This window comes from Leuciscus leuciscus (genome assembly GCF_965113295.1).
Source record: "Leuciscus leuciscus genome assembly, chromosome: 19".
NCBI classification, from domain to species: domain Eukaryota; kingdom Metazoa; phylum Chordata; class Actinopteri; order Cypriniformes; family Leuciscidae; genus Leuciscus; species Leuciscus leuciscus.
In genome coordinates this window covers 18,009,090-18,035,746 of record NC_138743.1, presented here as the reverse complement: position 1 = coordinate 18,035,746, position 26,657 = coordinate 18,009,090, and the positions used below count along the sequence as shown (strand labels likewise).

The 26,657-nt window shown below is 36.7% G+C and overlaps 2 protein-coding genes across 2 annotated transcripts in view; one reads left to right on the top strand and one right to left on the bottom strand.

Moving 5' to 3' along the window:
- Positions 1-22,911, top strand: part of cnksr3 (cnksr family member 3) — a 69,574-nt gene extending 46,663 nt beyond the window's left edge. The window contains exons 14-23 of the mRNA XM_082147765.1: positions 3,760-3,796; positions 8,165-8,201; positions 8,478-8,647; positions 11,269-11,342; positions 13,338-13,409; positions 18,644-18,705; positions 18,841-18,926; positions 19,896-20,034; positions 20,648-20,829; positions 21,934-22,911. Coding sequence (XP_082003891.1) covers positions 3,760-3,796; positions 8,165-8,201; positions 8,478-8,647; positions 11,269-11,342; positions 13,338-13,409; positions 18,644-18,705; positions 18,841-18,926; positions 19,896-20,034; positions 20,648-20,829; positions 21,934-22,179 — 1,105 coding nt within the window. The 3' untranslated portion in view covers positions 22,180-22,911. The remainder of the gene's footprint in view (positions 1-3,759; positions 3,797-8,164; positions 8,202-8,477; positions 8,648-11,268; positions 11,343-13,337; positions 13,410-18,643; positions 18,706-18,840; positions 18,927-19,895; positions 20,035-20,647; positions 20,830-21,933) is intronic.
- Positions 349-3,331, bottom strand: LOC309482902 (interferon-induced protein with tetratricopeptide repeats 5-like). Its single transcript, XM_082148502.1, has one exon. The coding sequence runs from the start codon at positions 2,746-2,748 to the stop codon at positions 1,357-1,359; it is 1,392 nt and encodes a 463-aa protein (XP_082004628.1). The 5' UTR covers positions 2,749-3,331; the 3' UTR covers positions 349-1,356.
- Positions 22,912-26,657: the final 3,746 nt, after the last annotated feature.

The window sequence follows — 26,657 nt, the reverse complement described above, 5'->3', positions numbered from 1 at the left end:
ATTCTTAAATCAACACTTAAAGGAACGCCACAGTTTTTTTTTTTGAAATAGGGGTTATTCACTGTCTCCCCTACATTTAGATAGATGGGCAAAAGCATTTTTGTCTCATTGCATGCATGGTCTTAGTCTGGCAGCGCCGACGCTAGCTTAGCTTAGCATAATGAATGGAATCCTTTGTTGCCGGATAGCATGTCGTGAGTAAAAGTGATTAAAAAAATATATATATATTAATAATAATTACTTATTGTGGCCTGGGTATTCACAACGAGTACAAATAGCAGTGCAGATTAAGATTAGGCGATTTCCTAGGCATATATTGACCCCATATATTGGGGTGAAGCACAGGCGAAGCACTGCTACTTGGGCGTAGAGATATCAGATATCTTGGGCGCAGAGATAGCGGATTTCAGGTGTTGCGTGATATCTTGGCGCCCAAGTAGCTGTGCTTCGCCAACAAAGGATTCCATTCACCAACAAGGATGTCAACATTCCAGGATGTCCTTCGCCAACAAAGGATTCCAAAACAAAAAGATTTTCCATCACAAGTTTTGCCGTGTTTCTTGTCAAATGTTTTATTTATCAAAGCAAAACAAGTGTAGTTAATGCTGTGAAATTAAACATAATGTACTAACACAGCTTTAACAGAAATAAAATACAACTCAAATATACAACCCAATACAAATACAACAATGAGAAAAAATAAAGAGGCTAAAATGTAAATTAATAAAATATACATCTGAAGACATAACATGTGACATATTCTCCTAAAAAATAAGTACAACAGCAACAACTGGATAAAACATTTTTTTAAGACTTTCTGACTTTGCATTAAAGATATTTGTTGTTTTTTCCTTTCTCCAGATTACATTTATCACTATAATTCACTTTATAGGTGAAGCTACTTTTTTACAAAGATCACATATTCCTCCCACATAACCATAACATTCTATAATCATAAGAACTGAATAAAACAAGATCTGCAAGGTAGAAAAAAAAAAGAAGATTTCAGAGGTAAAAATATCATGCTGCTTAACACATTGGCTTTTGTGCACTAACATTTTTACTAAGAAATCACAATTCATACATTAGTGCGTACTAAAATTCCTTCTAAATGAAAACGAGTGTGCAAGGGAGAACAGACAAGCAGGAAAGGGAGAGAGGTGAGGTTATGCAAATCTCCTTGTTTTAGGCAAATTGTACTAGTTACGAAGACTCACTTCGTCAAGAACAAGGGTAGGAACAAGTTAACTAAATGCGTACGCAGACTACGCACCAGTTTTCTGTGCACATAAATGCGCAAATTAGACCTATTTTTTTATCCCAGGTTATGCATCCTTGTAAACAGTTATTATTTTATTACAAAGACATAAGCTCACAAAGATTGCTCAGGAACTCATCATTCTCTTCATTGCCTGAAATGTCTGAATTACTCTGAAACATCTCACTTTTGTGTTGATAAACTAATCCCATTATCTCACTGGCTTTCCAATCATGTGGATTAACCTTGATACGTCTCTTGGCGATATTCATCAGTTTCTGTGCACTTTTAGTCCCATCAATAGTTTGTGGAGCCATTGTCAAACACTCCTGGTAGTGCAAAATTGCTAAATCCTCACGCCTGTTACAGTACAGCTGGAACTGAGCATAATAAAAATGGACTACTTGTAGATGTTCATTTTTCTCTTTTGCTGTCTTTAATGTTTTGTCAAACAGTTCCTCTGCCTTGAGCAGATCACGTCTCTCTCCATATTGTAATGCAAGCTCACACATTGCAGTGAGAAAGGAATCTTTTAGGGATGTTGCCTTTTCTAAATAGTATATTAATTGTTCTCGAGCCTCATCTACCTCCACCTTGCGCCTTTTTTCTTTCTGTAAATTAATTTTCTTGGTCTTGTAGCACATTGCCAACTGATGATGTATGAAGCTTGAATTTGGTGATCTTTCAAGTGCTTTCATCAGCAGTGCAATAGACCTGTCTACATGTCCTTGATTCCTAAAGAAAATTACAACATATCTCATGACATGCGGATGTTCTGGAGACCCATTCAAGGCTTTCTCAACCAATTTCTCAGAGTCATTCATCAAGCTCTTGGATAATGACAGAAACTTAAGTCCTAGAAGGACTCTCAGAACATCATCATCTGGGTTGATGTCAATGGCCTTTCTCAGCTGTTTGATCGCAGGTGAACCCACAGTGCAAGACTCAGTGTGAGTACCAGTTTCAGTGCGATACAGAGCAATGGCATAACCAGCGTTCCACTCTCTATTTTCTGGATCCAGTTCCACAGCCTTCTGGAAAACTTCTACGGCTCTGTCATAATACTTGTGAGATAATTTAAGTTTGGCCCATCCTTTCTCACCAAGAACCTCTGGAACAGATGAAAACTCTGTTGGAAATGTTTCATTTATCTTCTGAAGTTTCTTCAGGTAACTTTCACACTCTGTGTAGTTCTTCATGTAGTACACCCAGGCAAAATTCCCATAGGTGACAATGAGAGTCTTGTCACAGTTGTCACCGAGATTTTCTTTAATGAGTATCTCAGAATTCAACAGGTGGGCAAGGGCCTCTTCTTTGCGGTCAAGAAGGAATTTTACAAATCCCAAAGAGCATTGTGCTCGTGCAGCTCCTTCTTCCCTCCCTAGATCCAGCTTGGCCTGTTCTTCAAGTCTTATGACGAGGTCAGCTATGGCTACTTCGTCCTTTTCAACGCCCCATGTGAAGTGACACTCCAGCTGATCCAGTTTCATTTTTAAACCGTCCAGGATTGAACTGACAAAATAAAATGAGTTAGCTAAGGCTGGGGCTACATTATATTTAATATGAGCTATATGCTCTTAAATGCTAAACATATTTAAACATGCTTTCATGATATGCTATATATATTTACTCTATACCTTAATCATGCACTGAACAAATCTGGGTATATTTAACTACAAATTAGCCATATAGGGAATGAAATTAGGGGGGAAAATTTTGCTCTGATACTGTAGATACACCATGACTCTTTTATAATTGCGTTCGAGGTATTCACTTTAATTTTATTTATTTATTAACAATTCACATTGTTCCAAAGAAGATTTGCAGAATTTATTTTATGTGTATAATCTAAACAGAATAACTCAACGTTCTAGATAAGTTACTGTGAGTTTTAAATGCATAAAAGTCGCCCGATCTGATTGCAAGCTCTGTTGCATTATCACTTGTCAAATGCTCAGATTGAGTTACAGAAATAAAACAGCACTAACCACTGACATCCTTTTTCTTTTTGCTTGTAGGAAATGATAGCCTACGCAGAGTGGTGTTTCACAAGATCAGTATGCTACACCCAGCGCCGTATACTTTCAGTTTTTATTCCATTGATTTAGTCGCACCCATCAATTCTTGACTCAAAGAGTTAAACCTCTATGGTACGCAATTAATATCAATGAGTCTTGTTTAAAATTGGACAATATAACAATATCAATAAACATTTTCATTAATTTTTACAATGTACAAATTGAAGAATTTGACCTTTTCACATAGAAAAAAAATATATGTTTATTGAAAACATCTATTTCTTTTACAAGACACTTGAACAAACACATTTATCCAGTTTTTAATGTATAACACATTTCATATTTATTAAAAAGTAACATTTCATATCCAGCAGTTGCTCTCAGGCAACATTGAACCATAGTGGAACACTAGTATTACCAAACCATAATTTCATCAAGTTATCATTTCCATCTTCATCCTCATCTGCATCTTCTTCCCTGCAGGATTCACTGTCACTTTGACCTCATCTTCCTCATCACAGTATAGCACCTCATCCTCACCCTCATCAACTGGCAGTTGTGTTTTATACCCTTTTTTAGGTGCTATGGAAAATGTGCAGATCATAATATGTGCAGATATAGTGTGAATATAAGTGCATTAGAAAATCATGCAAAAATGCACATATATTTAGGTAATTTTCACTCTTTTCCTTACAAATATAATGTATTTGTATTCCAACCTAGTAGCCTGGTATGGCCTTATGTGATTCCCATGTGGTACAATGTTGCCTTGAGGCAACACACAATTTTTTGTTATGTTCTCTATAACATTTGATGATATACTGTATAATGTAAAGTTCTTGAAAATACTTCTTTACCGGTGAGTGGGTGATTAACTGGTTGCAAATGAGTGAAAACTGCCCTTTTCACTGGGGAAAATGTGGAGCTATGTGACCTGTGCACATGTGCTGAAACAAAACACAAAATGTGGGTCATGTGACCCCTTTTTTGTACTTTCATTGATTAGTATTTGAGTTCTTCCCCTTAGGTTTGAGCAGTAAATGGGTGTCTCATTTTATTAAAAATAAACTAAAAGAGACTATGTTTCCTGGAGGCAACACCGTGCCATATATGCTTAAAGTCACAATGAAATAAAAATGGAAAATTGAATGGAAAATTGCAGTGTTAATCAATAGGCTATTAATGATTTACACATTTACGGCTGCAGTGAGGGGAGTACAATAAGGACCCTGGCTCACTGCTCTTTAGGACACAGATGACTCTATTTCTGCCGACGTGACAACGTTCTCATTGTACAAATAACTGGTATTTATGAACAACAGCAGAACTGATATCTTTCTGACATTACTTGTATGTTATTATTATGATAAATACTTAGCTTATTACATGCAGAATTTCATTAGTAATTAAATTATAAATGTTAGCAACATTATGTTCATTACCTATGTATGTTTATGCTGAAATATAATAAAATAATATTAAAAACATCTATTGCGTTATATTGTGAGTTTATGTTTTGCTTATGTATATATATATATATATATATATATATATATATATATATATATATATATATATATATATATATATATATATATATATATATATATATATATATATTCCAACATGCCTAGCTTGGCCACCAAGTCCCATCCATGTTTGGGCCTTTACTTTACTCTCTTATTTATTTATTTATTTGAATTAGAATCTATAAAATTCGTACAAACATACAACTCACAACAGATGAAATGAAAATATATAACATACGGATATATGTAGGTGAAAACAATTTATGCCAGGGGTACAACTGCAAGAATTAAATCAATTAAAGTCTTAAAAAAAATTACAAAAATAAATAAATAAATAAATAAATATATTTTTATAAATTGTTTCCCACTTGGCTTAGATTAGGGGTTAGGTTGGTTAGGGTTAGGGTGGAGGAAGAGAAAAAATGACATTGTTCCAAACAACCTTGAAATGAAGAGACATCCATCCCAAATATTCTTGAAAATTGGCTAAACATTGAAAAACATTATTATTATTTTTTATTTTTTTTGTGAAACGTTCAAAATAAAGTCTGTGTGATGTTTTAAAGGATACCTCTCGAACTTTATTAGGGTATAAATAACGTATATTTGACCATATTTTTTTCCAATTCTTGTTTTCATTTATGACCAAAATACTGTTGAACATGTCATACATAACTCTTCTTTACTTTATTCTCTCCCTGTGTGGTATACAGTATCATCCGTATTACCTTATAAAAAAGTATCTTCTTCTTCATCATCATCATCATCTGTGCAATGCAATAGCGCCCCGCAGTGGTCGGATCCTGAAGCGCAGGGAATTGGATCCGACAACAACACACAGCTTTACCAAGTGCTTCTTTTAAGCAATCCATCAGTTTACTCTGGAATACAATGACATAAAAAGATCTGATTATAATGCCTCAAAGTTAAACACAAAAGATGTGATGAAGAGACGCGACTGATTAAATCAATTATGCAAATGAAAGGCGTCATTTGAGGCTCAAGCAAGTCCAACTCAGCCTTCACAGACACAAACACTCTGACACAGCTTGCTTGTACACAGGATCTGGGATGTCTGCAAGAGCGGTTTTCAGAGGGATAAAATACCTGCAGGTTTTCACGTGCTGGTTACAGGTAAGTGAAATACAATAAAAACTACTTAATAATAACTGTAACACAAAGAAAGAGTGTAACAACCGTATGCACTGGTCACAGTATAGTGTAGCATCTCTCAGTCAAAGATGCTTCAAACAAACATCAAACTTACTTTATATTTCTTTATTATTATTATTATTATTAAATTAGAATATAAAAGACGTTGATAATGACTTGTTTTATTTGTTCAGTTGGTAGAAGAGATATTTCTACTGGTCTCCTCTCTGAAGGCAGCAGAGGAGAATCACAGGATGATGAACAGACAGACTGAGTCAGTAAGTGATCACTTTTTCCTCCAGTTGTTGTTTTGGGATCAACAAATGCTTTGACTAGTATCAGAAATATCTTTTGCAAGTATTTCACCCCTGGAATAGTGGCATGTTATTCATCTTTCACCTTTCTGAGGGCCTATTTATTTCCTAACCATTCACGCAGCATTTGTGTCAAATACTTAAAACTGAATCATCGAGTGAAAAAATCCCACTGTCTTAATTACAATATCAAATCAACACCAAATACAGAAGTAGCTGAAAATAATGTTTAAGCTATTATGAAACGCCGCTAGAAAACATCTTAAATAATTGGACAGCTGCCACTTCCATAGCATTACATTTTAATTGTTGTAAGTTTTGCAGATGTTGTGTTTCCTGTACGTTCAGTGTTTTCAGAGCTGATTTTATCATATTTGTATTCTATTTTTTTGCATCATAAACTACTTCCTATTGAACTGTCAGCTGTTCCTAAGCTCTGCTGAAGATTATTTCACATAATACTCAGCAGAATGTGTATCTGTGATTATTGCTTATGTTCAAACACTGTTAGCTAAATTTGGAAACCTTCTTCTTGATACTTCCACAAAGAAAAAACTAAATAATGCTTTTTTTCTAAACCTAAAAAGGGTTTAAGTTATCTGGACCTCTTGTCTTGTCACAATATTTCTGAATTTAAATAAATGTTTACTCAAGATGTACAAAAAAGGTTTTAAAACTCAAAAAATGTGCATTATAAACCGGCAGTAGATTTTAGAAATGCCACTATGTGGAATAACAAGTCAGAATCAGTATCAGCTGCTAAACTTGGGGTATGTTTACACAACAATGATGTACTAAAAAGTTTTTTCTTTGCGTTTTTTTTTGCGTACAGACAACAATATTGTCAAAAACGATCCCCATTCACACGAATCTGCGAAAATAATTAAAAATGTGTATTATTCTTCCAGGCCAGTAGTTGGCGAAACTCTACGCACCTACAGACTGAACACGTAATACACATGCGCATGACGTCACTGTTTTCACAAATTCGCGTTTTTGTAGTTTACACAGAGATGATAATGGTATCGTTTTCAAAAAAGTTTTCAGGCCCCTAAAATGCTGTTGTCGTGTAAATGAAAGGCCAAAACACATACAATTCTCTGTTTTTAGTTGAAAATGGCGTCGTGTAAACAAGCCCTAAAGTCATGATGAAACCAATCTTTTCGTCCATGTTGTGACGTACATCCAAGTTAAACGGATTATCGAGAAAAAAATAATAAGAACATATAGGGCAGTGATTTGGTTCTTAATCATCAGTTGGGGAAGATCCAGTTATGACATTTTAACAAAAAATTACGAGAACAAAAAAAGATTTTAAAAATTAAATTGAAACTTGAATTGTTCATAATAAGATCTAAATATGCATTTAGAAAATAGATTTGAGTCTTTTTTTTAATTTATTACCATTCTTAATCAGCTTTTCTGCAGTTCACTTAAATAGTCCTGCGGCGTGACATTAATTTTTTAAAAGTCTGAATATTCCATATAGCCTCTCAATGAATATGAACTCATAAAATATGAATGTATAATAACTAAACAAGAATTAAAAAAAATTAAAAATGTTTTCAAATATGACAGACTGCTTCGCACGTCATATCAACTATCTGATTAGGGTAGTTTCAAAATTATCTTCAGAAGCTTTGTGGTAAGTCTCCATACACTGTACATAGCTATATATAGCATTTATATGTGAATGCATTTATGAAAGTGAGAGAGAGGAAGGATCTCAGCATTAGTGTGTGCGTGTGTACTTGAACTCTCTTACTGGCATCATGTGTGTGTTGGTAGAGGGAAGTGAAGGCTGTGTTATTAGCGCTGTCTCTCGGAGCTGTGGGCGCTGATGGCTGAGCTCACTGTTTAATTTACAGTCTTTCTTTCTCCTTGTTCTTTCAGTACCCTCTTCAAGACTTTGCTGCCGAGAAGCCTCAAGGTAAGCAGGAAGAAGTGTTGTAACACACGATTATTATTGTCAAAGATAAGTTATAGATGTTTTAAACTTGCTGAAGGAGTAAAATGTTCCTGTTTTTGCCAGTACACAATGTACAAAGATAAATTTGGATTCTGTTAACGTAATCATGACCTTTTTGACTGCATCATGCACTATTATCTTTGCTATTGATGTACCAAAGTACTGTTAAGTGGTGAACCCAGTGAGAATGGCACTGTTGTTGTCTTATTGTCATGTGTTGGTTTGTTTTTGTGATAGGAGATGGTGTGATGAGCCGCAGAAGGGTCTCGGTGAAAGACCTGGGCCAGGGCGACTGTCAGGGCTGGTTGTACAAAAGGAAAGAAAGCAAAGGGCTCTTGGGCTGGAGGTGGAAAAAGTTTTGGTTTGTGCTCAAGAAATGTTCACTCTACTGGTACACATCCGACACGGTAAGTCGTGTGTGGTTTTCCCTTGATAATGCGTGGCGTCTCTACGGAAAATGTGAACAAGTGTGTTTATGTCTTGAAATATCATTTATTATCTCATTTTGGAAATGAGAAGCCTATAGCACAAAGCTGGTTGAACTAACTCTGAGGTTAGTGTTAGCATCACTATAAATGTTCTCTGTCAGCTGGGTTGTGCGGGTTTGAACCAGAGTTGAATGATTTGCTCTGGAGCGTGCACACCTAAGTGCAGTGAACAGCCAATCACACCAGCAGTTTGATTCATTTCTCATTAAGAGTCTGGACTGTTAACTTGTTACTTGCGAAATATGAAATTTTTCGACAAAAAAACGAAGAAAGCGCGGTCTGAAGAGTGCAGAGACGGCTCTGCGTGAGTGTTATTTACGACAGAATCGTTAAATACAAGTACTCCACAGCGACTCTAGGGGTCACTGTTTGAGAAAAAAGGAAACTGCATCGTGTGCCTTTAAAGTGACAAGGCCTTGAAATATGACCAAGCGGGAAGGAAGTTGACCGGAAGTTGAAGCCGGCCGCGTGCCACCATCTTGTAGCAGAACTTCACCTGCTGTTAGCATCCCATTGACTCCCATTCATTTTGGCGTCACTTTGACAGCGAATAACTTCACATTTGAGGCGTTTAAAGACTCCATTTGTCCATTATTTATTTCTAAAGAAACACGACAATGTATAACATGCTCCATTACCTTGTAGCTTATGTTATGGCCCCGTAGAAGCAGTTTTTGTAAAAGTAGGCTAACAATTGCGTCATAACCACGCGACTCTCTGTCGCACCGTAGAGAGATTACCGTATGGGCAGGAGGAGAAGCTCGCTGGCAATCGGGGAGACGTGGAGGCACAATGACAAAATAATTAATCAGAATACCTAGCAAAAGTTTCTCCTGCTCCTAGCTCGTGGACACCTCGTACTCACGATCTCCGTCTCTGTGAGATTCGTTAGGGAATGTTTCAGATTTCTTATGCCACAGCTACTAGAAGACAGACGGGTTGCTCACGTCACATCTACGTCGTCAAGCTCGGTTTGAGTCTGCGCGTCAGGAACGGAAGTCCTAAAAAATCGCTAAAAATGGGCTTCACTTGTTTCAATTGAGTTCCAATGAGATGGCTCTGTCCACTTCTTATACTGTCTATGAATATGACACACTGCCCTAACGAAAGTCACATTTTTAGCAATTTTGCTGTATCAGCCCTTTTTATTGACCCTTGAACTTGTCAAATTGGACAATGCACAACTGTATTGCACCATCAGCCCATTTCACGGGGCAGTTTCTCGCCCGTCATGGTGAATGATTAGAGGTATATTAGTCCCTAAAATTTTGAGCAAATAGATCTTTATCAATTTCTGCGCATCCATACTCTCATTTTAGTAAAATGGCAGTGATGCACAAAGGAAATATATGTAATAGATAGGATACAAAATGGAAATTGTAACGCAAGCACAAATAAATCCTGTGCGCATGTGAAAAGTTTCTCGTGCAATAGTTTCTTGTGAACACGTGAAAGTCTGTATATTTTTTTATTTTTTTTGCAAAGGTCCCTTTAGGGGCTCTGTAAAAAGGACTATGTCTTACAGTTTTTACCGAATACGCAGTTTTTTTTTGCGGCCATTTAGTGAAAAAGGAACAAGGAGCCATTTTGAAACTGAATAGAAAAAACTGACTGGCAGTCTGTGACATCATCAAAAGGCACCCCGAATGTTTTTGTCATTCAGTGCAATGCAAATTCTCTGTTATACCACAGTTTCATCCATTACACTGAATGACAGTATCACTGTCTAGATAACAATTTACAATTTAAGCATTTTATTTATATTACAGATAAATAGCACTGACAAATGTGTAAAATTTTAATAAATATGACTATTTTAGTGCATTTTTATTTTGTTTTATTTGTGTTATTGATTTATTTTAGATGCCCATGAACAGAGAGAGTTGCTAGGCACTGTAAAATGCCAAAAAGTAAATGCAAATCAAGCAGCTTAAGGGCTCCAAAGATTTTTAGAACTTTATCTTTAGCGTTTTTAGTTATCGTTAGTACTTGGTGTGAACGGGCAAGCAAAGGAAAGGGATTGAGAATGGCAAATGTCAGAATAATAGCTTAACAATATTTCTGAACCAAGTTCTCCCTCACTACAGCATGCCACAAGTTCAAGAGAGGCCATTGAGGGGATTCTCCACACAAAATACCCATACTATTAATGTCATTGTCAAATTAAAAAAAAAACTTTAAATAGGGTCTTTTGATATTAGCATATCTTGTTTTAAATATGCCTGATAAGACCTCTTTTCGTCTTTGACCCAAAATGATTGCACTGTGAAGCGCTTAACTTTGGAGCAACATTGGGGTGACTTGTCAGAAAAAAATATTTTTGCTCACAGCTGATTGGTTAAATTTTGGTTTGCGATCTTTTACCCAAAATAAAACCTGCTCCAGAGCAAGGCTACATTTCTCAAAAGCATAGCTATCTTAAGTAGATTGTATAGAGATAGACCATTGGTGCCTGTGGTTTCTACGATGTACTTGGTTTTACGATGCTTTTAGAAAGCGCAGCCCTTTTCTAGAGATAAATGATCTCCATTTCCTTTCAGGCAGAGAAGGCCGAAGGCTACATCAACATGAGGGACTTCATCGTAGAACAGGCTACCGAATGCAAGAAGAAGTTGTGAGTTTGTCTTCCTTATTTCGATTTTTGACTGCTTGTGGTTTGTAAAAAACCTGACCTAGTAACACAATGCCTATTTGCATCGTATCAATGCATCTTATCTGTCTTTCTGAAATTAGTGCATGTTGGATGGTTAGTGCAGTTTGCCTATACTTAGCAACATAATACTTGGTCAAATCCCTAACCAAAAGTATTACTCTGATGTGAAACTCGCCCCTTTGCAAATTAATTATACCTTAAAATATGTGGCTAGTTAAGGAGAGGCGTATTACAATTTTTTTTTTTTATGATTTATGATTTTCACCTGGGGATGATAAAATGAACAGAAATATTCCCAGAAAGGGACCAGAATATCATAGAGAGATGGGGAGCTGTTTTTACCTGGGCAAGTAAGCAATCTCCTACCAGCAATATAGCAATGCCATAGGAACCACCTAGCGACGCCTTAACAACGACCCAGAATAATGTAGCAGCATTAGAAACACATTTAAAAAATACTCACACCACCTTTGGAACCACCTAGCAAACCGCATGCAACTCCCAATGAGCTTCATAGACACTCCTTGTCATCCACACAGAACATCTTAGCAACCTCCCAGAACATCCTAGCAACATCCTACACCCTATCGAGAACCCACTCGAAATGGACTATCAAACCTCGTAGCAACACCATAGCAACAACTTAGCAGTGCCTTAGAAACCAACTAGCATTGTCCTAGAAACCACACAGAACACCAGCAGCCACAGAAACACACTAAAACCACTCAGAGAACCTTAGAAACTGCATCGCAACCACCCAGACCAATATAGTAACAGCATAGAAACACCATGGCAACTACTTAGCACATCCTAGCTATAGCATAACAACACCCTAGAAACCTCCTGCAACACCCAAACAACTTCATATGAACTCCTTGGCATCCACACTGAACGTCTTTACAACTGTATAGCAACCAGCCAAAACACCCTAGCAATGATCTATGAAACCATGAAGCAACTGCATGGCAACACCATAACAACCGATACAAGTGCCTCATTACCAACTGGGCCGCTTTACGCAAGCTGTTCTTCATAAAGACAGGCCGTGAACACTTGAACAAGTTGATTGTGCGTTTGTAACCATAATCGTATGCATGTATGAATATCTCGAGCTACAATAAACTTCAGCTGGTGATTTTGCTACAGTAAAACAATACAACCAGATGAATTTACTATGGTTTTAAAACCTGTAATGTTGAGTTAAAACGCAAACCAACACATTCTCTGTGAAACCTGTGAAAGGTTATCCCATTTCTTCAGGATTTTCTTCTAGTGTTGTGGCATCTTGAAAAACGTTTTACACTGAGTGACGACTGCTTCTGAAATGTTGACGGTTCCAAGATGGTGGACACATCGACATGTCTGGAGCGGTCGAATGCGGCGTCTACGTGTACATATCTATGTTAGTAATTGTCATAGAAAGCACCCCGAGCAAACTAGCAGCCATAGCAATGCACTAAAAGCACTCCTTAGCGACTGCATCGCAACCTAGCAAAACACTAGTGACAGCAAAGAAACACCCTGGCAACTACTCAGAACATCATAGTTAAAATAGTTATTGGGTTGTCATTTGACTGTTGCATTTAGAACATGTGGTGTGTTGTCTCAACCTATAAATCAGATTTTTTTTTTTTTTTTTTTTTTAGCACTGGAAGGGTGTCATCTGTACCCCACTTAATGTGCGCTCACAGCAGACAGTTTCCTGTTATAAGTATGTGGTCTGAACCGCTGTGTTAAGACTTCCTTCTTAAAGGCATACAGTGATGGTGCTTTACTTTGATAACAGTAATTGGATGTAGATAAGACAGAAGACAAACTTTGGTGTCAAATACATGTTTGTTTTTTGTAATGCTTCCACTACGTCATGTAACCACACAACCCCCAAATATATCATCCTTGAGAACTGCTGGGGTTGTGTATGTTTTTATTTGTGTTGTCTTATTTCTTCTTTTCCAGTGCAATGAAAACAAGCCACCTCCACATGGTGACACTCTACTTTGCAGCTGAAAACTTGAAAGACATGAACAAGTGAGTGACTTTTTGTTCTGGTGGTGACATGTTTGCACTGCAGTGTGACAGGCTGCATTGACACCTAGCTGTGGCCAAATCTCTCTGCTGCACGCTATGCAATTGAGCACGTTTGATGAAGATTTGCAAACACAGGGTTTTGCAGACCTCCAGTGCTAAAAATACAGTGTGGACTCCTCAATTGAGGTTTATCTGATATCATGTGTCCAAAGTTCTGCACACTATTTGAAGTATGTTATCAAATATTACACTTAAGGTGAGACACGGCAGGCAAAAACATAGTTTTCTTTCACTGGTCAATTTTGAGATTTTGGGATATTTGTCTTCAATAACATGTCTTCTTTCAGACTTGTGGTGAAAAAAAGTCAGAAATACACATTTAGGTCTTTATTTTACTACACTTCATCGGTTTGCGTCTGTAGATTTCTCATAAATTCAACAAAAGTTGGCGTTCTAAATGATCCCGCTGCTCCGCGATCACTGCCTGCACCCTGTCATCACATAGACCGTTAGAAAGCTCTCTCTCTCCTGTACAATGCTGTCGGATCCAAATATGGTCATTTATTTTTATCAGCGACCAATCATGAAAGTAAAAAGGGGGGATTTAACTCTAAATGCGCAATCTCATTGGCTGATATAAATCTTTAAAGCCCGTTTTATCAAAATGACTTTTCTCTCATACTCCAAGTCTGAAATCTCCACTTCAGTAGCACCTATATACACCAAACTTTCTAGTCTTGTACCTAGTTATATTATGAAGACATTTACAGAGGGATTTGTAAATGTATATTATTCCTAGCCTGATTTATATAACATTTTATTCCAAAAAACATGACGAAAAATTAATTGTTTAAGGCTATTGACAGTATATTCTGATTTACAGGATAACAAAAGTAGATATCCATAAATCCCTCTGTAATTTTTTTCCCATCTAATATGTGAACACAATGAAAAAATAATTTTGAACCTGGCTTTATCCAATACTCAGATTTCGTTTTTTTATATATATATATGCAAATTTGTGCATATTTAATTAGATTATGCCTAATTTGCATATTTAAACATTAAATTACAGAAAACTTGTATACATTTTTTTTTTTTTGCTCATCTTAATGTTGGTAATCAACTGAGAAAATTTCATGGTGACATCTGCTAGTTAAAATTTTTACCCTATGTAGTGTCTCGCCTTAAGGGTGCTTTCACACTTGGTTTGATTGCATTCAATTTGATTGCGGAAAACTGCATTTACAAGTGCTTGTGTGAAAATATCCTAATAGAGCAGTCACACGTACCTTTTTTTTACCGAAACGTTCACGTTCCTGTGCGGGAGCTGGCTCTCGGCCAGTTCTCAGCCGGGCGAACTGGAGCCTATTGTGAACTGGCCATGAGTTTCCACAGACTTAAGAAACAAACGATGACGTAACGGGTTTCTTTGCTATGTGTTGTTTATCGGACTACGTAACCAGTTCAAAAACCAACATGGCCCATGAGGGTGTTTGTGTACATCTGTTGCTTATGTTTTAGAGAACGTATTTGAATATAATCCTGTGTTGAGCTCTCTAGTTTGTCTTTGATCTCCGGTGAAGACCAAATTAGACTGTAGAGGGCATGTTTCCTCCGTACGCCACTGCTGAACAGAAATGTTGTGTCTTTTTCCGATAAAGTTGAAACTCGCAAGAGATGTTAGCACAGTAGCTACACTGTAAAAAACAATTGTTGTTACATGGTTGCCTTACAATTTTGAGTTCATTGAAATAAAAAATTTGAGTTCATATTTTGAGTTTCTGTTGATTAAACCAATCTCTTTCATTGTGTTATGTTATCTGAACCACATTAATTATCTAAGTTGATTTGATAAAAGAAAAAAAGTTGTGATAACATATCATGACATTTTTTTTTTTTTACAGTATAGAAACCAAAACGGTTTAGAAAACTTTCACTTTCAAAACTTTCAGACGCTACATTTCTCCGCCCCTGAACTGCCCCCGTCCCCTACGTCAGTGGTTCCCAACCTTTTTTTGTCTGAGACCCCCTTTTTCCCAAGAAAATATTTTAGGGCCCACTTCACATTTAATGATATTTTCGCTCTTGTAAGCTTGCAGCAAGGATGACAAAATATGTTGTTTTCAAACAAACGGTATGTTTACTATAAACAGATGTTTATGCACAAATAATAGCCTACAATATTGAAAATACAATAACAAAAACATTAGTAGGCCCTTTGTAATTTAAAAACGTAAGCCTATACTAGGAGTAGCCTATAAATTTTCCCTATTTTAAATGCAATAACAAAAATATCAGTATTCACACTTGTGTGTAGGTAAAAAAAGAATGAATATAGGCTATTACTAAATGACTTCTGTCTGGGGCCTCAATACTTGCATGTTATTTGTGAGGCTTTATCAATGTGAGGCTTTATTTTTTAGGCTTTTGGCGCTATAGGGAGCAATAATAAACTTGCGTTTATTAACAGAATAATGCGTCTTTCGGAAGAACATTGTAGCCGGAACTACTTCTCTCTCTGTGTGCGTCTATGACGAGTCACGCAGGTACTGGGCTACTCCGCAGCGGCAGCAATCCGAACCAGGGTAAAATAGTCCCAATGTAATCACTTATTATAGGTGTACCATAGTGATTCAGAATAAGACAAAAACACGGTTTGGAAAATGGATTCATGATGAACTCGCTCATTATATACATTTTGAACAGAAAAAAAGTTAAGGACTTTTATTTAATGCAAATTGCTCAAAACTTTTCAAAATATGACGCGACCCCCCCACAGAGCTCGCTGAGGCCCCCTTGTGGGCCGCGACCCCCCTGTTGGGAACCGATGCCCTACGTCACTAGTTCTGGGGTTCCAATCCAGCTTGAATAAAGTTTTTTCGGGGCTGGGGTGGAACCGAATAATTTATTTATTTATTTTTTGCAGTGGAAATGCACGGATCAGTTCGAAAACGGACACAGGCCGGGAACCAATTTCTTAAAAAAAAAATGACCACAGACTTTTGAAAGATAGTGTGTGTATGTGTAAATATATATTTATAGCTTAATAATGGTTATAACTTATTTGTCGTCTGCTTTTATCCACTATTAATACAAGCCTGCTGTAGCAGACCTCGTCCGAATGATGACCAGAATATACTGATGAGTTCAATTAAGTTTATTGTACATCACACAAAAGATGAAGCGTTAGTTTTACTCCAGAAAATCACTGTTAGAGCAGCTAAATAAACACAGTATAAGATGTGAGCATTTCAGTCTTATCCAAAACTCTCTCTCTCCCTTTCATTAGCATGGAACATACACAGCGACGTACACAAAACACTCGTTACAACTAACAGTAAACAAATATATACACACCTTTTCAGTCTGTGCTTAATAAACTGGTACACTGTATATCCGTAAAACTATTTGATGAGCTGTCATAAAGTGTGCGCTCTCACTTTCATTTCTGCCGTGATCAGTAACATTAGGCCTATCGCTCCGGAGACTGTAAGCTGGATCACGAACAGTTGGTACAGATCCATCTTCGAGTAACAACGAGAGTAAATGAAGACTGCTATGTTCATTCTTACATCCAACAACAAAACACCTCAATCGCTTAGGAGACATTCTTGTCTACAGCTGCTCAAGCGTCGAAACAATGGCGGACTGTGTCCCGCTCCCTCAGGGCGGGTCTATGCTCAAACTGCAGTGTCAATCAACAGTCGTGGGAGGGGCCTGTGCAAAGTGACGTCACATTGCCCTGAATCTGAGAACAGTTCATTCTGAGACAGTGCTTATGATTTATGGGGATTATAAAAAAAAGCACTGGGTGGATTTTTATCATTATAGGGTGGTTGTGTACACACACTGCCAACACACATTTATGTTCAAACACCATGTAAAAGTGAATTTTAAATAATAGGTGCCCTTTCAAGAAATATTCTCCCAGATAATGCTGTAAACTATACTGAGGATCTTCTAACTTGCAACATTCCATACATTAATAAATACAATAACTGCACTAGTCGTGATTCTTCCAAATTAGAGATACAACGATCGACCCGGCCACGGACCGGACGATTTTCCGCATGATCGGCTTGACCGGTAACCGGACGGTCAGTCTCACGTCTTTCCGATTCCGAGCCGGTCCATTTTGTTGCCAGCGGCACAGGGAATAACGTCAGATGCGCGTTCTCGCTCTCTCTTCTCTTCGACGGCGAAGTGACACACACCCGCCTCCTCTCACTCACTCGTCTCATTCGCTCCGGTTAAATAGTGCTTGTATTGCGCATGATTTCACTAATTCTCACGGGTTTCGCGCTCACACCAAAAGTGCACACACCCGTGATCTATATGAGCGCACAAGCCGCCTCAGTCTCAAGCAGCTTGAGTCGCAAGTACCAAAATGAGTGGCTTACTGCGCTTAAGCGGTCAAAATCCACATCTTGGCGAGTATTCAGTTAAACACAGTTGTGTAGCAGTATATTGGATCTGTGCATAAACTCTTAAAGTGACAGCAGTCTAATAAACCTGTGGCTGTATGTCATGTTAAAGAACAAAAGACAAAGAGAAAATCACTTGAATCTCTTGACTGAGTAACCTTTGTCACTAATTGTAAGCATTAATCTACATTTAGTTTTTACATTGAAGACTATTCAGTGTTATTTTACATTTGATTACTTTAAATTCTGTGGTATTACCTGAATATACCGTATACCCTCCTGAAAAACTTAAAGCTGTGTTTATTTTATATCACTCTTTATTCTATTCTATTGCATCTTTTTACTTGTTTTTTTTTTAATGAAAATAAAATGTTGCATTGATGAAAAGTAGATTTCTGTTTGTATCAGCTGTCAATTATAGTTATTTGAGAAAAAATCTGTATCGGCAGGTCACACTTACAAAAAAGAAACGGAAATCAGAATCAACCAAGAAAATTGCAATCGGTGCATATCTATTCAAAATATCTCCTTTTATGTTGCATGGAAGGAAAGAAACTTATGGGTTTTGAATGAGACAAGTGTGAGTAAATGTTGACAGAAATATCTTTTCTTTTTTTTTTCTTTTTTTTTTGTAAAACTTTCCTGTAAGGGTTTGGTGAAACATAAATAAACCTGTGAGAGAAAACTGTGGGTGTGCTGCTATTAAACTGTGGGCAGAGGACACACATAAGATCCATTACAATCATTCCACCGATCTGATAAGTGTAGGTTTACTGTTATTAATGTTTTGTTTTATTTTAAACCTAGATGGCTGGCTAAACTCACCCAGGCTTCAAATGAACCTGAGCCCACAGACTCAACGAACGGAGGTAAAGATTCACACATATGCCAACGGAAGCCTAGTTAACACTGAGCGTCTAATTCAGTCCACATCTTCCAGCAAACCTAACCTGACACTTTTATGGCTGATTTGTCATATTGAAACTGTGATTGTGTGAATATAGAGTGCTACAGTGAGGAGAGCGATGATGATGATGAAGCTGAGGTGTCTGTGGAGGACACGGATCAGCTCACCCCCGGCTCTCTGCGTGTGAGTAACCACACTTTATCCAGACATGCTAATATTAATAGCTTGCTAACCGTAATTATGAAACGGCAGCATTCAAATCCTCTATTCATTTATATGTGTTGTGAATGTGAAAATGGGTGAAACAATGACGCAATGGTGCATTTCCACATGCACTACCATTCAAAAAATTAGGGTCCAATTTAAAATAAAAAAAAAATGTATTCAGAAAGAACACATTCAATTAATCAAAAGTGACAGTAAAGACATTTATAATGTTGCTAAAGATTTATATTTCTAATAGTGCTTCCAAAATAAAAGTTTGTTTATATAATATATGTGTGTGTGCTGTGTAGAATTATTTTGTATATTTAAATACACACACATACATGTGAATATATTAAAAAAAATTAAAAATATATATAGAATATATTTATATACAATATTACATGCAGGTTTTCTTTTTAAATATATACATGCATATGTGTGTATTTATATATACAAAATAATTCTACACAGTACACACACACATTATGTAAACACAAACTTTTATTTTGGATGCGATTAATCACGATTAATCGTTTCCCAGCACTAATTTCTAATTAATGCTGTTCTTTTGATTTCTCTATTCATTGAATAATACTAAAAAAATAAATGAATCATGGTTTCCAAAAACATATTAAGCCGCATGAGTCATTGATAACAATAATAAATGTTTCTTGATTATATTAACAAATCAGCATATTAGAATGATTTCTGAATCATGTGATCCCGAAGTCTGGTGTAATGATGCTGAAAATTCAGCTTTGCCATCACAGGAATAAATTATTTTTTTAAAATATTAAAATGGAAAATATATATATTTTTTAAATTGCAATATTTCTCATTATTACTGCATTTTGACACAAGTTTCTGTTTAAAAATAGTATTTCTTTGAGATTTTGAAAGATTGCTGTTATATTTGAGGTCTATCTGTGTGTGTGTGTGTCTTAGGGTTGTCTCCTGCCCCCCCGCTCCTCTTCCTCTCCATGTCACCGCACAGAGACTCAGAGCGCAGACAGTGAGTCGTGGCACGAGATCAGCTCAGAGGACGACCCCATCCTCAAAATACAGGAGTTCAAAGGAAATGACAGTGAGTGAGCGCTGGAAAAAGATGTTTTATCCTTCTAAGTGCAAATCCAAATTAAAAACGGTTAAAAGAGATCATAATTGACCCACCTTCATGTTGTTACAACCAGTCATTAGCCAATCATAACAGTGGCGTTTACTGACCAGCATTAAAGAAGCTGTGCCTTAAAAACAGATCATTTCAGACAGAGGGTCAGAATGAGGGTTGAAAATAATTTGTGCAAAAAACTTGATTAATATTATAAGTGAACCTCAAAGAACATAGTAAATAAAATAAATAAAAATCCATGTCATGACCCTTTAAAAATACCAAGAATTTCAGAACTTTTTTTTACTAAAATGTGCCAAGCATAAATTAGATTCAAACTTATGTGAATATCTCTGAACATAAGAAAATAGTAAAACCATTAAAAAAAACTAATTATAATTATTCTCAACTCTAAAACTATTTGTTTTTGTCTAGAAATTGTCTCTGTAAAATTCTTCTTCTTTTTTAAAAAAATCCTTATCCAGTTATTGTGAACTCCTGGAAAAATCATGGAAATCCATAGTTCAAAAAGCGTGGTAATCCTGTAAATAGTTTGGTATGTAATGCTCCTGTGACACTGTTTCATCAGGCGCCCCGTCAGACGAGATGGAGATGTTGTATCTTCACCTCAAGCATGCGAGTCTGTCGCCCACTGGAGCCCCGCAGCCGAGCACCAAACGTGACTTCAGGTCCTCCTTCATTAGACGCTGCAAAGATGAGAGCGTTAATGACAAACTGCACCTCATTCGAACTTTAAACAGTACTTTAAAGGTGAGATTGTGCTCGTTCAAATGTTTTACTGTTTGTCTCAATGGTAATGAATTTGCTCAAATGATCTAGATTCAGTCGAAATAGAAACTATTTGACTATTTTCCTTTATTAAGCCAGACAGTTTTTTTTCTTAAAAAAAAATGGCTTCTTGATGTTATGTTGCTTCATAACATATGTGCAAAACATTGTTTTGAAGTAGGTTTATTTGCAAAATGCTTCTGAACACTAAAATCGAATGGATGTTAGATTCAATATGGAACATGTGTCATAAAACTGTTACTATGGTAAAATTGTGACGTTTTAGTAACGATCATGACTTGTAGTTGTAAAGTATGTCATTTATGTTGGTGCAGTGCACTGTTGTGTACTCTTTTCGTCAGTGCTGTTTTTCATAATTATATATTTGACTTCCTCTATATACCAAGAGAAGGCTAGTTGACTTGCACATTCTGTAGTATAAATGCGTTTAGTCAGAGGCAGACGGTTGGCCTGTCCCAACACCCACACTTTCGCAACTCGAGAGCCCATGTACGCGACAGGAATTGAGTGTGCAAGACTGTCCCAGGGCGACCAATGTGCAGGACATTTAACAGACACTAAAACCACACTATCTTTAATAATGCTTCAGAGAGGTATTTGACGCTAAGCGTATCCCATCATTCATCACGATCAGGAACTTGTGTGCACTTATTTCCATTGTGAGTTAAATTAATTGGATATTAAATAAAACTTTGTAGTAAAATGTAAAGTGTTTCGAAACTATTATTTGCAGTGATGAGTATTGTGTAAAAAAAAATTCAACTGATTTTTATCACTTAATTAGAAGCCGACACTTAACATTTCTCAAAATATATACAGTACATATGTATATTTACAGTATATATATTTTTTATTGTGAAATAATGACTAATATGTATTCTACATATAAGGAACTGTTATTAGTTGACAGTTCTGTTAAAAAAAAATCTGAAAACACTCCTGTCTGTCATTGACCCTAGTCTACAGACACTAGATGGCAGTATTGATATAACAAACATAGCAGCTTCAAGTTATATTTAAAGTTTCAGAGAAGAAACCAACATGTCATTCTTTGCATTATTTCAGGCTAAGGAGGCTGATCTGCAGGCCATAGAGCAGGTCTTGAGCGAACCGTCTCTGAGCGCTTGTAAATACAGACAGTGGCGAGATGCTAATGTGCTCCTGCTGCAAGAGATGGGAGAGAAACACGAGAGTCCCGTGGAGTCGCAGGCCCAGAAACCACTGGTTCAAACTCAGCCCCAACGCCTGTCACTCTTCGGCCCGAACGCTGCGTTCCCTGCCGTCCCCGTCTACACGGAGTCCAGCCTGTGAAGACGAGACACTGGTTATAACCCGAAAAGACCAACTCAACCAGATGTGTGCCTGTACAACACTGGTTTCCTTCTGGACACACATACAGCTCCTCTGAAACACTTCATTCAGATTCAGGCCTATAAAGGAAGAACGCTTAACTACATCATGAAACTGAGAAAAATGATGAGTTACTGAGTTTCGCCTTTGTAGTTCAGAATCATTTTATCTGATGTATTACTTGTCATTCAGTGTTTTGATGAAAGCGGGAGAACATGTTTTTAGATGTTCTGTAATGCTTTATTACATATGTTTGAATTAAATGGTGTTTTTAATTTGGTTTTATTAATCATTCATGACATTGGTTGTCTGGATTGACTTTTTAATGCAGGCTATACATTATTTCACCAAATTCACTCATACTGTACATGCACATCTCTTGTTCAGCCCTTGTGTTTGTTACCAAATCACTCCATTACACACACACACACACACACAAACTTGTTTGTGCTTGATCTTTTTAGAAGTGCATTTTTTTAACATGACGGTCTCTTTTAAGATGTACATATTTTAGCATTTTACAACTGTAATTTAATGTCTTAAGTATTGTACATTTTTGTATAAATGTCATATGATTAATGATTAATGTGATATGATTAACTGTATAAATGTTTACTTGGTATTTTATAATTAATTCATGCTCAAAGAGTGCAAAAGGAAATAAAAATGGCTGTTTAATAGTTTCTTTCAAAATTGTGTTGTCTATTTGTGTGTATTTGAGAAATTGAGAGTGGTCATTATGTACTGGACCCAAAACGTAAGGACTGTAGACACTTTCTATTAGTCAAAATTGGTGAAATTTGCTTATAGTTGATGTGATGACCTGTGGTTCGTTTTGAGGGGATCTGACCAGAGGTTTAAAGGGTGCCTGGAAACCAGTCACCAATTCTAATGCGACTTGATCAAAAGTCTAACCCTTGTTTTCAGACGAGGCTTAAGCCTAGTCCCAGACTAAAATGTTTTAACTGAAAGCAACTTGCACTGAAATATCTTAAAATGTCAGTGAAAAATAGCATGAATGTAAGTGCACTGCTCAGTGTTTATGTCTCTTCATTTACTTTTACAATATTTTAAGTAACTTTTTGAGGTGTGTTTTGAGGCTATATTTTGGTATCTTGGACTTGCGATGGATAGGTAATGAGATTAAACCATAAAAATGATACTCATTTGTGCTTCTAAGATGATTCCGAAGAAAGTCATGGGTTTGGAACAACATTACGATGAGTAAATGATGACAGAATTTTCATTTTTGGTCCCTTTAAAATTTTTTATTTAAATGAAAAGAAATGCGAAATGTCTTTCGTGGAATGACGCTCGACACAGCTGCGGGTCTCTATCATGCCATCTGTGAGGGACGAGTATATGAATGTAAACAGAAACTTTTTAAGAAAAGTCCAGCACACCGATCACACTCGGCCATCTGCTGCTGCCAGCTTTTGTCCTTCAACACAAAGAGAGTTAATCCGGCTGCTGTCCTGACACTCATTTACATGAGAATAAGACTCCGGGCACTTTCAGCTGAAGGCCTGTAGGGAGCACCATCGAGTAAAATGTCTAATTTGACAGATGAATGTCCTTATGCTACTAAATTTGCCTATATTATGCACTGAAACAATGGCTGTGTCTCAAAAAGCTTAGACAGCTGATTTTTGCAGCTGCCCTATCAGGCAATGACTTTGCAGGCAATGACTTTGCAGGCAGCGTTTGCGCACTAAGGTAGGCTACCTCACTAAACTGATTTTGGACGGTTTCATGATCTACTACAGTACAACAAAACAGAGAGAGCTTTGGTGATAAGCAAATATCAGATGAAGAAGGTATCTCAGTACTTGACTGGTGATGGGAAAGTACATACTTTTGGATACATAGTTAAGTAGTATGTCATTACTTTAACATGCTAAATTATGTTTTGATACCACACACCCTTTTTGTTATCAAGCGAGGACACTAGTTTTGTTTGCGTGTAAATGTTAGCATTTGGCTAATAAATCCCTTATTTTCGTAACTTTCAAGTCTGTACATTTACAAACGGCTGTGAAAGCGTTTGACCATCAAATTCATTTCTATTTTTCAAGTCTGTCACAAACTTTTTGGCTTTTGTTATGGGTAATATTGGCCCAAACAGAGCCCGCCCACTTTGTAAGCAACTGTTGCGGGAGTATTTTTCCCATACAGATTTTACAAAAAGTCTTGAAAAATGTATAAACTATGAACCAAACCAACCAGCAAGAGGTGAATCATAACATTTCCACAACTTTTATTTGAAGCAAAAATGTATTTGAAAATAAAGACAAAAGGACTGTGTATTTAAAGGATTATGCCCTTTTACGAAGTCTTGATTGTTAAAAAAAACGCATTATTTTTCACATATTTTACATTATTACAGCTCCTCTCTCCCCAGTTATGTTGAATGTTTTCATTGAAGCCCCTCCTTCCGAAATACGAAATGTGCTGTGATTGGTTAGCTGGCCCAGTGTGTTGTGATTGGCAGCGTTCAGCACGTGCTCGGGAAATGTCTCACCCCTTCATAACCGCGAGCTCTACTCAGATGTAAATATTAACAATGGCGTTTTAATTTTTGGTAATTAAATAGGCAATTTAAAACCATTTCGAGCCCGATTCAGACCCTGACAATGTTAACGAACAAGAGGATGTGCAGAGCGGATTTCATGCACGGATTTCACATTATGTTTCAGAGTGGTATGGCTTTTTTGTAATTTTCTGGAGCATTGCATCTGTAACAAAATATGCATCTGATCAATGTTTGAAGGCAGCATAGATGTATCCTTAGCTGCCTTTGATATCCCACAATCCTATGCTTTCCGTTCTGTGACAGTTGAGCTAAAAAAAATTAACTTGGCATCTGAAGGTTGCAGTTGGTGGTCAGTTTATGTAAATGTACATTTTTGATGAACGTTTTCCACTTGTGGTGCCATTTCTAGCGAGAAATTGCTATTCTAGTAATTACATATTTGCTTAGTTATCACCAAAGCTCACTCGCAAATGCTGCCTAAAAAGTCATTTCCTGATAGGGCAGCGAGGCAACAAGTCATGTCAACTTTTCAGACGCAGCCTATGTCTTATGGCGCAATTTGTTTGGCGCAATTTTCTGATTGGTGGAGATTCTCTGTACAATCATGGGTAATGTAGTTTTTCAACAGGAATTCCACTTTTGAACACAGTTATAGAATAAGTTAAAATAATGCAAGCTGATGGCTTTAACAAAAGCATATTCCAACAATGAATAGCCTCGTAGCTCACAGTATAGGTCTGCCTTTAATGGTTTATTGTTCAAAATCAATTATCCAGAAATCAATGGAGAAAATGAATGGGATTTTTACTTCCTTGACCTCACTGTTTCACTGTAGCATGTACGCTTAAAACATCCTCCAGAAAAAGTATGCACAGCACCTTTAGTGTACTGTTTATATTCACTATACATTTTGGGGTGCACTAATACTATTTCAAATGGATATGTGAATTGAGAAGCAACGCAGGCCTTCGGCCATGTGTAAAAAGGCACACTGAAAACAGGTTATTGTTTCTTGTGAGGTGAAGAGAGGGTAAACTCATGTCTCCTGGGCTCAAAATAACAATGTTACTGTCTATTTACGCAGCAGACAGCGGTTTAACTCACAACAGAGGTCAGACAGAAGGCAAGACACTCAGTGTAAACAGAAGAAAGTGTCTGTGTTGGACGGAGAATGGAATACTACGTATTTTTATGTTTCCTATAGGACCATATTTCTTCAGAGCGGTCATATGTGGCCAGCCCAATGAAACTTAATGATAATGTGCTGTCCACAAGTTCTTAACAGTGTGTGTGTGTGTGTGTGTGTGTGTGTGTGTGTGTGTGTGTGTGTGTGTATTCTACTACAATAGCATCCCTAGAACAGAACCAGGACCTTAATACACTCTTAAACAATAAAGGTTCCTTCTTAATACACTCTTAAAAACAGGTTTCAAGAGGGTTTCTCAGCAATTCCATAAATTATAAGAACCATTTTTGGTTCTCAAAAGAACATTTCAGTGAACAGTTCTTAAAATAACCACTTTTTTTCTTTTCTTTTTTTCTTACTGTGAAGAACATTTTTAACTGTTTTCCCCTCAGAAGCTTTTGTGCAATGGAAAGGTTCCATGGATGTTAAAGGTTCTTCATGAAACCATTAATGTTAGTAAAGAACCTTTATGTATTTAGAGTGTATGTGTCATTTATGATTTGGCCTCACGTTTCGATTCATTTTGATTCTCAATTCATCACAACCTCCAATTTTTTCACTAGTGTCACGATACTAATATTTCAGTAACTGTTACAAATACCAGAGATATGAAACAAATTTCAATACCAAAGATGAACAAAAAAAGCTATTGAACATATTTTTTTTGAACAAACTGTTTAACCACTTAATTAATAATAAATAAAAGACTATTAACTTAAT